This window comes from Diplotaxodon limnothrissa, linkage group LG1, assembly GCF_057381915.1.
Source record: "Diplotaxodon limnothrissa isolate DT_005_m linkage group LG1, D_limnothrissa_male_GT1.1, whole genome shotgun sequence".
NCBI lineage: Eukaryota > Metazoa > Chordata > Actinopteri > Cichliformes > Cichlidae > Diplotaxodon > Diplotaxodon limnothrissa.
This window is the reverse complement of record NC_140596.1, coordinates 14541267-14553931: the sequence shown is the minus strand read 5'-3', so window position 1 is coordinate 14553931 and position 12665 is coordinate 14541267. Positions and strand designations below refer to the sequence as shown.

The window sequence follows — 12665 nt, the reverse complement described above, 5'->3', positions numbered from 1 at the left end:
TTTAATCTTTGTAGTTTTGTTATTAAACCGCATCTGTTTTACATTTTAAAATTCAATCCAGCCAATCGTTTCTTCCTTACCAGTTTATCACTTTAAAACTTTGTCTTTCCCAAACTTCTGCTGTTCAATTTGATTTTTTTTTTCCATCTAGCACGACACCAAACAGCATATAGCTAAACAGGAAATCAGCTCTTTCTGTGTTTTCTGCTCTCAGGATATTTTGCCACAGTCCACTTCTTCATTTTAGCCCTGCCCCATTTTAGCCCCCACACAAAAACAGTTCATCCCTCCCCTCTGCTGCTTTGGCTGGAGTGATGAAAAGTTTCACTCGATTTTAAGGAGTCGATCATTTCGATTCAGCACATTCCACAGAGTGAAAGTGTTTATAATTAGTTGAAAAAGATTTTTGTTGGAAGATGTATGTCTGTTCTCATGCATGTGCACCTATTTACACATTTGAATATTAATGTACTTAAAATGGAAAAAAATAACAATGATCATAATGTCCACCTGATTGTTCAGTACATAAAACTGACTAGTAAGTAAACACTGTAATGAATAGTTCACAGTAATTCACAGTAAAAAGTAAAACCCTTCAGCTACACAGAAATGAGTAAACACTTTGGAGGAATGGGGAGAAAAAGAGAAAAACACTCCCAAAAATCTCAGAGTTCAAAATGATGTGATCGTCCAGAGATTACCCATAAGCTGCTCCAGATATGAACCTGATATGAGGAGCTTCCACACTGAACTACAGCTCTGACTGCACAGCTGCCTACGGTCTGTTTTTTCTCTTGTTTACTAGCTTTCTTTTTGCTTGGTAAAAAAAAACAACTTTATTTTGTAGTCAGTCACTTCAAAATGAAGTACAGTTGTAGCTTAAAGCAGACACGCTTTTGAGTGTCGGTGGATTGGTGGAACAGCAGATTTTCCTTTTTTTAATAGATATTTTATAGTACAGTACTTCTGCTTATGTTGTGAATGTGCTTACTGTCTACAGTTGCTCAGTTTACTTACAGACAACAAGCTGAAGCACCAGGCAGCCAGTCTATTAGACTATTGTTGGTCAGTTGCTAGTAGCTAATCTGTTGCAGACTCCATGCTATTTCAGCAGCATCTGTAGCATCAGGCTTTTGGGCTTCTCAACAAGCTTAAATGGACTCCGGGAGCTTTTATCTCCTAAGATACAACTAAAAATTAATGCTGTAGTGTATAATTATGATTAAAAGTGAAAAAATATTTTGCTGTCATAAGAAGAAATCCCATTAGCTACACACATGCTGCCAGAGTTTTTCAGATGATAAATCTGACATTTGATACATGCATTTGTTAAGAATTGATTGAGAATAATGATTGTGAACCATTGTGTGTTAATGGGTTAGATGTCTGCTGAGCTCCTCTCTGTGAGTGATCCAGGTGGGAATAATGGAAATCCTCAAGGCACCTCAGTGGGGGGCACAAAACCTTTACACTGCTTCTTAAAGGGACAACCCAAAATTATTGGTGTAAGACACTGACACATACACAAATGCACATGAATGTTTGTTGTTTTGTTTCATTTCAGTATCTTTCCACATTTGAGAAGAACTTAAGGCTTATATTGCCACAGAAAATAAAACATAGCTAACAAAATCATGCTAAACGTTGTTTATGTTTTCTCCTAGACAATTGTGCTGATCTTGGGTGCATCCTTCTTTATCATATCCGTTGCGATCACGGCAGACTCCCAGATGATGTATGTATGGACAGTCATCCCACCAGGCTTCCTGCTGGGGACACTGGTTGGTAGTTCAACAAGGGAATAATAAAGAGTGCCTTGGGAAGTTTGACGTGACTCAATATTTTTTAACTTAACATTAACTTAACATTAACTTAAGAAGTATTAAATAATCAGAATTTATATTGCACTTTATTTTAGTGTCAGTGTTTGCTTTCCTGTCACCTTACAAACATCCAACACATGGGATATGTAATAAATCTGTCTTTCTCTCTGTCTTCTCATAGTTAATCATATGTGGAATTACATACATTTTGGCACAACATAACACCACCAAGAAAACAGTAAGTTCTACTGAAATATGATGAATGTTATATTATAGCAAAATTATACTAGAACTAGAAATTGAACAAGAGGTTTCTTCAAATAAAAGTGTTTATGGATGCCTTAGAATTTAATATTGCATTATCGTCAGTGATTTATAGTTTAATTTATAGTTTGACTTATATTTGAACATTGTTAATATCTTAACACCTGTGAAGATAAATCACACCTTTACTGCTTCCATAGAAATAAACAGGGTATGTAGTGCTGCAAATGCACTTGATTAATAGAGCATCTCTGTAAAAGTAGATGTTTTTGGCAGTTTGCTGGTCTGGAGCATTCAGATGTACAGTGGGGCAAAAAAGTATTTAGTCAGCCACCGATTGTGCAAGTTCCCCCACTTAAAATGATGACAGAGGTCAGTAATTTGCACCAGAGGTACACTTCAACTGTGAGAGACAGAATGTGAAAAAAAAATCCATGAATTCACATGGTAGGATTTGTAAAGAATTTATTTGTAAATCAGGGTGGAAAATAAGTATTTGGTCAATAACAAAAATACAACTCAATACTTTGTAACATAACCTTTGTTGGCAATAATAGAGGTCAAACGTTTACTATAGGTCTTTACCAGGTTTGCACACACAGTAGCTGGTATTTTGGCCCATTCCTCCATGCAGATCTTCTCGAGAGCAGTGATGTTTTGGGGCTGTCGCCGAGCAACACGGACTTTCAACTCCCGCCACAGATTTTCTATGGGGTTGAGGTCTGGAGACTGGCTAGGCCACTCCAGGACTTTCAAATGCTTCTTACGGAGCCACTCCTTTGTTGCCCGGGCGGTGTGTTTTGGATCATTGTCATGTTGGAAGACCCAGCCTCGTTTCATCTTCAAAGTTCTCACTGATGGAAGGAGGTTTTGGCTCAAAATCTCACGATACATGGCCCCATTCATTCTGTCCTTAACACGGATCAGTCGTCCTGTCCCCTTGGCAGAAAAACAGCCCCATAGCATGATGTTTCCACCCCCATGCTTCACAGTAGGTATGGTGTTCTTGGGATGCAACTCAATATTCTTCTTCCTCCAAACACGACGAGTTGAGTTTATACCAAAAAGTTCTACTTTGGTTTCATCTGACCACATGACATTCTCCCAATCCTCTGCTGTATCATCCATGTGCTCTCTGGCAAACTTCAGACGGGCCTGGACATGCACTGGCTTCAGCAGCGGAACACGTCTGGCACTGCGGGATTTGATTCCCTGCCGTTGTAGTGTGTTACTGATGGTGACCTTTGTTACTTTGGTCCCAGCTCCCTGCAGGTCATTCACCAGGTCCCCCCGTGTGGTTCTGGGATCTTTGCTCACCGTTCTCATGATCATTTTGACCCCACGGGATGAGATCTTGCGTGGAGCCCCAGATCGAGGGAGATTATCAGTGGTCTTGTATGTCTTCCATTCTCTGATGATTGCTCCCACAGTTGATTTTTTTCACACCAAGCTGCTTGCCTATTGTAGATTCACTCTTCCCAGTCTGGTGCAGGTCTACAATACTTTTCCTGGTGTCCTTCGAAAGCTCTTTGGTCTTGGCCATGGCGGAGTTTGGAGTCTGACTGTTTGAGGCTGTGGACAGGTGTCTTTTATACAGATGATGAGTTCAAACAGGTGCCATTCATACAGGTAACGAGTGGGGGACAGAAAAGCTTCTTACAGAAGACGTTACAGGTCTGTGAGAGCCAGAGATTTTCCTTGTTTGAGGTGACCAAATACTTATTTTCCACCCTGATTTACGAATAAATTCTTTACAAATCCTACCATGTGAATTCATGGATTTTGTTTTTCACATTCTGTCTCTCACAGTTGAAGTGTACCTCTGGTGCAAATTACTGACCTCTGTCATCATTTTAAGTGGGGGAACTTGCACAATCGGTGGCTGACTAAATACTTTTTTGCCCCACTGTATGTTAACAACAATCTTCACTATGTGGACATAATTCACCCCAAAGTCAGATCATGCGACAAACAAACTATACTACAGGTCTTTGTTAGCATGTTAAATGTTAACTTTTATGACAGTACAACTGGAAAAAGACTGAAGGAGAATAGTTTGTTTGGAAGGGTTTCCATTAGAAAGCCTTTTCACAGCAAAACCTTGGACACCAGCAAATCTACAAGAAAGAAACTGGGAATAAAAATACTTGAGGTGCTGAAATGGTCCAGCTGAGTCCAGCTGAAATTCTGTGGCTGGACCTTAAGAGAGCTGTGCATAAACAAATGCTTACCAACCTCAATATAATGGGATTTTTTCTTAAGAAGTTGCTCAGAACCCTAACCCTTGAGGTTGTGATTTCTTTATCACATTTTAGTTGAAGTTATTGCTGCTAAAAGTGGTTCTCATGTGTACTCAGTTTTTCACAGAACTGCATAGACTCCAGTGGAATTTATTTGTTTTAAATGACTGTGTATCACCCCCATCTTTGTCTGTTGGTGTCTGCAGGTAACCATTTCGTTATCTCTGAGCATTGTCTCCATACTGGTCGCATGCTGGACTTTAATACACATCCTGCCTGACATAGAAGCATATTCCTACCACCTAGATTACATCTATGATAATGGAACCTTTTCATTTACTGAACCAATGGAAAATCGCCAGGTAATTGTTTTATCATATTTCTCAGCCTCAGGTTTTATGTCTCTGTTATTGTTATTGTTATTTACCTATCTTTTGGACAGCATGATGTATTTTGACTGGAGCTTTAAATTTATCTAATTAAATTCTTAAATGTATTAAATTAAATATAATATAGCGTTAAATGCTATGTAACAGTGTATTTCATTTCTTTAATGTCAACCTTTTTTTTTTTAGCTCATGGGATTGGCTTTGGAAGCAGTTTTGGTGTTCTACACTTTTGTTGTAGCGGTTATTTTCATTGTAATGTCAGCTCTGGCTGGCATTGCCCTGCGATCCACAAAAAGCCAGGTAAGAGGGCACACTGCAGTCATTGCTTAGTGTTGGGAATGTCCTACAAGGAACTTATTACCCAATATTTGTTTTAAAAAGTTGCAAAAGGTCAAGTTACGCTAATTTTTTCTCCTCCTTTAGGCCATTGTAGTGATGACTGCTGCATCGCCTGATTCGTCAGTTGAATAGCAAACACAAGAGGACTGTCTGAAGTGTGAAAAATTAAGAGAAGAAATATATATATACTGTATAAACAAACCCTTTAGTTTTAGTTTGCTGAAGCGGCAGATTCAATGCATCGTTTTGAAATTGCATGGTGTATAACCTAACATAAACTTGATAAATCAATAAGGAACAAATTAATAATCTGTTTCATACAAGTATGGTTCATATTCCATGTCACATGCTAATATTATCCTTAATAAACCAAATTTATGTACAAATGTATTTACTGGTCCAATTTACCTTAATTAATTAGATATTGCCATTTAATTCTGTTGGGGCACCTCCTCAACTGAGTTTTAGCAACTATTCTGATGGTTCCTTATAAAATTAATACAATTAATTAATTGCATTATTGCATGTGTTGCACCTTTTTTCATATTTCCCTACTAATTGTATTTGTTTGTAATGTGTGCTGATATATGTGTGTTTGTATGTTAGTAAAGAAACAGAAAGGAGATGCAAGAAAGACACACACACAAATATTTTTAAGGTATCGTAACATTTTTCATGAAACCTTTTAATGCAGTTAAAGTACAATGTTACATTCTTATAATATTAAAGTTAAATGATCTCAAAATTAATTACATCTTTTTTATCAGAAATGTTTGTCTTTGTCTCACTTTGCAGTTTGACTGTTCCAGTGTTCTTAGATCAGCTGGTTGATTTTATCTGGAGACTGCTCATCTCACAGCTAATGTTTCAAAAGCCATAGAGCCCAAACTATTACATTAGTATAACAAAACAATATTAACAGTCCTTATTAATCATAAGTACACAAGTAAATGTCCTACAAGGGTTTTTTTTAGCATCACAAGTTAATAACCCAACTTTAAAAAAAAAATTAAAATAGGCAGGAACTTCAGAACATGAAAACACAATCTTAGGAACTTAAAGCACCTCTCATAAATTGCATTGCCCTTTTATTTATATATGTATTTACCTATCAAAGGTACCAATAGTTCATACCAGGTGTAAGATACCAAATAATATGATCCTTTTTCACCCTTCTGTCCCTAACAGAAATATTTTGGAATAGACCAGACAGAACATGCACAGAACCTCATAGCTGCCCTTGACTCGTGTTTCACACCATTGGCACAAACACTGTGACACCCAACAAGCTGTCCTCTCTTACAGGGAACACTATGTGAGACATATAACTATTACATATAGAGACATTCAGAATCACAACACTAAAAATGGAATGAAGTCAATATTATGGCAAAGATCTACTACACTACTTAATGGCTAAACATGTAAAGTTAATAAGAGCATAGAATATGTGTGTGTCTCCCTCTCTGCATTAGACTAGACAGCTCTGGTACCTGTGGAAGTGAAAGGCCGTGAAAGCAACTTTGGAATATAATGTACCAGCCAGTTAGTTGACATGGTAATATCTTTAAATTAAATCACACACAGAGAGGAAATGTCATGGTTCTGGCTACCTGGTGAATGTGAAGTCATTATTGAGTTTTACTCGGTTTGGTCTCTAATAAACTCTATCTGTTTAGATACTAAATGATCTACTTTGTGCATGAGCTGGTATCTGTCTGTTGTTTGGTGCCAGTAGTATACCGCAATCTTTTAGAGTGTTTTACACTGATATGCGAACGCAATAGCTGCCAGTACGGTAAACTGCAAGCCGAACAGATAAAGTAGAGGGAAGCTGCAGAATGGTATTTTCTGTAGATTTGGCCATTATTTTCACATTGTTATTGTGAAATACCAAATATATAAACATAAAATATTCATTTGTTCTACACTTAGTTTGCAGGGAAATGCCACCTTGTTTTCCAGGTTGCTTCTGGGTTTCGTACTGATTTGCAAATCAGTCATACCATATGTTTAGCTTAAAATAGTAAAAAGGGAATATATCAACTGTTAAAAATTGTATACTTTTGAATTTGATGTAAGCAAATGTTATAATGGGGCAATTAAAAAAAATGGTGAAGAATGAAGGATATGTAAATTTAGGGCTAACAGGAGAATGCTAGGATAGGGTGACATGGAGGAAGACAATGACTAAACAACATGACTGGTTATAAAAGGAACAGAAAAAAGAGGACACATCTTTCAGAGGAATGGAGGAATTCACAACTCTGTAAGAGACAATTTAAGAACAATATTTCCAATTTAAGACACAGCTACATAATATCACTGAAAGATACAGAAAATCTGGAGAAATCTGTGTATGCAGAGATATTCACAAAGGCCAATGGTGACATGGCAGCTAAGCAGAACTGTATTTAAAACCAAATTTGTTCTGTACTGGAAATAACTGCATAGGCTCAGGAATATTTAATCACAAGATTTGTTGTTGCATTCACAAATGTTAGCGGAAAAAAAAAATGCAAAGATTAAAAATGAACATCCTCACATGCACACATGTATATATGAAAAACAAAATCTGCAGTAAAGAGAAGTGGGGCCATGTGGTTTGTTATCAATGCACATTTCAAAGTACTGCATGGTATAGAGGTATATTAGTGGATTAGTATACAGGTTTTGGAATAAGTCCTTTCATCCAAAGGAAAACCTTTTTAAGGAAAGGCTCATTTCAACAAGTGAATGTCAAAATAACATTGCAACAATTAAAGAGTCTTTAAAGGCTAAAATCTTCCACTAAGGTAAGAATGGGAAACATATTGCCTTTAAAACTTCAGCATTTAGTTACCTCAGTTGCCAAATACTTATACAGGGTTTCTGATATCAGAGATGATGCATCACTGCCAACATGGCCTTGTCTCGCACTCTGTTCTTAATGTGTTGCTGGCATCAAATTCAAAAAAGCATTTCATTTGATTCATTCTCTGTTTATGCATTTGATATGTTGCCTTTGCACTATGTTCAGTTAATAGATTATTTTATTTAATGGCTGTAGGAAAACAAATTCTCTATACTGAACACATTATGGGAAACAACTCCCACCAGTTTTATTACCTTTGTCAAGGGCGCAAGAACACTTGTTTTTGCTGGTGACAGAAACCAGATATCCCAGAGGTCGGATGAAATGCACAGACTCCAAACAGGAGGGCCCTGCCCTGGTTTGAATCCAGGATGCTCTAGCTGTGAATCAACAGGATTACCTACTGCTGCATATTAAAATGATTAAGATCCACAACATTTATTTTTCTTTACTTTCTTGCCCTCCTACTGTTTTTGCTTATTTAGAATAGCCTATATTAATTGCATTAAAGTCACTAACTTTCATCTGCAAGTTCTGATTTTAAAAATCGAACATGTAAAAAAATTCCCTGTCTTACATATATTTGCAAGACACTAAAGGAAACTGTCATCCTAACACACATTATATTATAATGAAAAATGCATTTCAGTTTCCTAGCTTTTCCTCAAAGTCTCAAGTTGATGAAGCAGGAGGCTTTTGAAAATCATTCCCAGGGGTACATCGCTGATGAACACGCATGTGCTCGGTGACACGGTATTGGCGTGAAAAAGTCATAGGGCAGCGGGGGCAGGGGAAGGGCCTTACACCAAGGTGGCTCCGCACATGTCTATTTAGAGAACCTCGCTGGCTAAAGGAACGGTCGCATAGAGAGCATTGGAATGGGTGGTGAACAGGAGATGACAGATGAGCTGATCTATTGGTTGGCATGCTGGTTGAAAGGCCAGATGCCATGCAAAAAGACACAGAGGGTTGCATGGAGTCTGACACTCCAGGAGGTGAACAGTGTGTCGAGGTAATGGTTTGGTTCTCACCTTCTTTAAGGTTGGAAACTTCAGACACAATGCAAGAATTTTGAATAGTCTCAACAGCTGGACTACTTTGAACAACAGGCTTTCTTTCCTCAGCATTTGTCTTTGCAGCCCAGTGTGTGCCACCCATATCAAGTCTCCCAGTTCCAAATTTAGCCCTAGCCGTAACTGTTTTCATTTCAACAGATGCTACAGATGTTTTTTCGTACCTCTCTGCTCCATCATATGCCCAGATTCCAGTTTCAAACATATCCCCTTTCTCTTCTATGCCAGATCGGTGTTTGCAGGATACTAATAGTTCTGCAGGTCTTGTGCTAATATCCAGAAGAAGAAACTGGTCTGTAGTCTCTGTTGAGCTGTAGTGCTGCTTTAGGGGACTCTCAAAGGCACCAAAGTCTTCCTCCTCACTTGAACCATCAGAATCATCAAAGTGGTTTGAGTGGGAGCGTTTGTGATCAGAACCACCCTGCAATAAGTGCACATCCTCTTGCATATCATCATGCTGTAGGCAATGATAACGAAGATGTCCATGATAAGAGTGTCTCACAGCACTGTCAACACTGGTGTCAGACATGTTTCTGTCCGCAGGCATTGTAAAAATCGAATGTGATTCTGTGATGTCAGTGCCTGAGGTCTTTTCAGTTTGCAGAGCTTTCGGGAAGCTATCAGCATGGTATTCTTTGGTGTCCACCGCTGTAGGACTGTAGTTTGAATCATGGTTAGGAGCATTGTTTGCACTTGTGTCAGCTCTGTATATGTTTGAGTACCCTTTCTTTGGTTCATAGTTGCAGTGGCTGTCCTGTATATCACTTTCAGCTGGAACTCTATTAGAGTAACTGTGTTCCTCTTTCACCTCTTCCTCTGGACCTAGATGTTCTGTGTTTAAGTCCTCCACAGGATGAGCAATAAGTGGAACTTCAGCTCTCAGACCTCCTGGTTCTGCTGTTGCTGTTGCCAATTTGCTGACATTGTAGGATTCAAAGAAATCCAGCTGCTTTTTTTTGGTTGAGAAATCATCAAACCTGAGATCAATTTTATGCTTCAATTCTTGACTCCAGTCCTTACTCTGCAGCACTGAATCTTCTCTAAGATTGTATGTATTTTTCTGAAAGGAATCACAATAAGCATGCTGATCATTATTGTTGGTAAAGTGAGATGATCCTCTGTCAACACATTCATTGCCCTGCATTGTAAAATGATCTGAATCGCTGCTGTCAAAATGAGATCTACCTCCACTGGATTTGTAATATAAATCTTGTAAAGCACATTGATCTAAATTATCCTTGTTATTCAGATTTTGTGTAATAGTGTGTTTTTTATTGTGGCCATATTCCTGGCTCTGTGCTTGATATTGACGTTTGCATTTAGATGTAATACCTTCAATAATGCTGTCATTTTCTATGCTCGCTGAACGTGAGACTGGAGACCTGCTGGAGTTGCTTGAAGTCTGGAGGGCTGAATGGCAGGGAGACACAGGAGACACATCTGCTAGCTGGGGGATAGCTGCTCTGCTGCTGTGACAGATGACAGGTACTGCCGCACAATATGAATGTGGGGATGAAGATGAGCTCCTCCTATTTTCAGCTGTCCTCACCAGAGTGTCACCTGTGTACCTTTGCCAGATGCCAGCTGGATTAAGCCGATCCTTTTCCGCCTCTTTGTCCACTTTAGACGTGTGATACACTTCAGCAATGCTAGGGACATTCAGAGTCAAATGCTGTGGCGTTAGATAAGTTGCTTGTCTGGCATGTCGTGCATTTGTGCTCCTTCCAGTTCTTTCAAGTATACCACAGGGTGCACTTGGATAGCTTAAAGTCCTTGCATCCCTTCCACTGCAGTGGTCTCTGCTATTTCTACCTGTATCTATTTCTACTTCATCAGTGCTGCAATCCATAGCAGCTGAGAGCATCTGACTTTCACTAAACGGATCCACATTGTCTGAATCCTGATACTGAATATCGCTGTCTGGTGAAGTTGTCATACTTTGTTCACTGGAGATGTTTGTTTTGTCAGGTTTTCTAAAGGTAAAAATGCTGGATGTTGATGGCATATGAGGGGAGGTATTCACAGTTGTCCTATAAGAATTCTTTTCAGCTTCAGCAGAAGCCTCTGCGCCATTTGCAGTGCAAACCTCAGTCTGCTGTTGAGCCCTCAGAGCCTTTTGCAGTTCATCCATCTGCAGGTAGCAGGCAGCTGTGAGCAGACTATAATACTGTTGCTGGCCGTAACTGTAGGGCAAATCCCCTGTGTAAATATAGTCCAAAAGAGGTGTTAATACAGAGTCAGAGAGACATTTGGCCTGCAGCTCCACCAGAGCGCCAGCAGAGGACAAGACAGATGCCAACACTGGACTAGAGGCTGCCAGCACACATCTGGGGGAACAAAGAGCAGTTTTGTGGTGAGGTCTGAAATCCTGAACATCGTGTAAGACATACACTGTTAGTATAATCATGATATCATTGGGCAGTTTGATGATATGTATATGTTGGTGTGTTTGTTTGCTATTAGCTTATTTTTCTCACCTGTGTGCAGGGTAAAGTTGACCTGCATTCTGTCCCGGTCTGAGCACAAGGTCACAAAAGTGGCCTTGTTTTCTCTGCAAGTTCAGATAAGCCAACAGTAATGCCGCATGTCTACCAACTTCCTGGGCACAAGGTGCCACCTGGAGAGTACAGAGCAGTAAGTAAAAATAGATTCTTGCTTATTATAATCAAGTGCTAGTACGAACACGTTCATAAAGACACTTGACACAGCATTAATCAGGTGACAAAATCAAATTAATCAAAATCAGTGCATTGAAGCTAATGAGATGATTCCACTGTCCATGTTTGATGAACTAGGGCAGCGAATCTCAATAATACACTTCCTTAATTACCAAATTTTGTCAGTTTATCACTTGCAGTTTGTCACTGCAAAGAGTAAATACACCTGATAATTTTGCTCACACTGCCAAAGCGCCTTATTGCCTTCAGATAAGCGGGGTTACATTTTTGTATCGATTGGATTTGGATTGTATCACCCATCACTGAACAGTGGCAAGGTTAGGTTACTTTGAACAGAAGGAATAATTAAAGTGATCAAAACAAATCTGAAAAAGCTCTGCGTGCTTCCTAAACATTTCACTATCTAAAGCATATTTTAAGGCTTAAAGATTTTGTCCTAAAATGCACTATCCAACAGATGTTAAAACTTAGTAAGGACATGTATTCTAGAGCTTTATGTCCCCATTTCTGCCAAATTAAAGAAAATGTGCACACACGAAGAATATAAAAGCAGACTGCCTTTCTCTTAAATATATAAGCTGTTAAAATCATAAGACATTTCTTTATGAGGTTTTCTAAATTTCTAGAACTACTTTGAGCACATGGGAAAAAATCAGATTTTAAATACACACAGCTGTCAATAAATGTCTTTGTTTCTTGTTAATATACAACAAAAATGCTAAAAAATCTACTCTGAACTCCAAACTTATACCTGACTATTAAACTGATCAAACATACTATTTCAAATGTACATTAGGAAAAATGATCCCTTACCTCCATATTATGTTGGAAGAAAAACAACAAACCTCGGCTGTCTTGCTTGCAGTGAAATGAAGAAAAGAACTGTATATGCAGGATATATAGTACCACTTTACTATCTACGCACACTGTCTCATTCGGAAAACAATCACACGCTTTTCCTATTGGGAGCATGGCGTGACATGAATGGACAGGTGCTTATAAGGA

At 38.6% G+C, this 12665-nt stretch overlaps 2 protein-coding genes across 2 annotated transcripts; one reads left to right on the top strand and one right to left on the bottom strand.

Moving 5' to 3' along the window:
- Positions 1-718: 718 nt before the first annotated feature.
- LOC146639540 (uncharacterized) lies at positions 719-5584 on the top strand. The gene is made up of 7 exons (XM_085353376.1): positions 719-780; positions 1383-1505; positions 1665-1781; positions 2005-2061; positions 4534-4689; positions 4903-5016; positions 5140-5584. Exons 2-7 carry the CDS (start codon positions 1383-1385, stop codon positions 5185-5187), a joined length of 615 nt encoding a protein of 204 aa, XP_085209502.1. The 5' UTR covers positions 719-780; the 3' UTR covers positions 5188-5584.
- A 2997-nt stretch (positions 5585-8581) lies between these two features.
- Positions 8582-12573, bottom strand: LOC146639539 (uncharacterized). The gene is made up of 3 exons (XM_085353364.1): positions 12474-12573; positions 11460-11599; positions 8582-11309 (listed from the first exon to the last, which is right to left on the bottom strand). Exons 1-3 carry the CDS (start codon positions 12477-12479, stop codon positions 8582-8584), a joined length of 2874 nt encoding a protein of 957 aa, XP_085209490.1. The 5' UTR covers positions 12480-12573.
- Positions 12574-12665: the final 92 nt, after the last annotated feature.

What these genes read in the sequence shown, in the direction of transcription:
- LOC146639539 (XM_085353364.1), bottom strand. An exon ending in CAACTTTACCCTGCACACAG is followed by an intron (nt 11,310 to 11,459) that starts GTGAGAAAAATA and finishes TTGTTCCCCCAG; the next exon opens with ATGTGTGCTGGCAGCCTCTA.
- LOC146639540 (XM_085353376.1), top strand. Translation starts at nt 1,383, where the DNA reads ATGTCTGCTGAGCTCCTCTCTGTGAGTGATCCAGGTGGGAATAATGGA. An exon ending in GCTTCCTGCTGGGGACACTG is followed by an intron (nt 1,782 to 2,004) that starts GTTGGTAGTTCA and finishes GTCTTCTCATAG; the next exon opens with TTAATCATATGTGGAATTAC. An exon ending in TGCGATCCACAAAAAGCCAG is followed by an intron (nt 5,017 to 5,139) that starts GTAAGAGGGCAC and finishes CTCCTCCTTTAG; the next exon opens with GCCATTGTAGTGATGACTGC.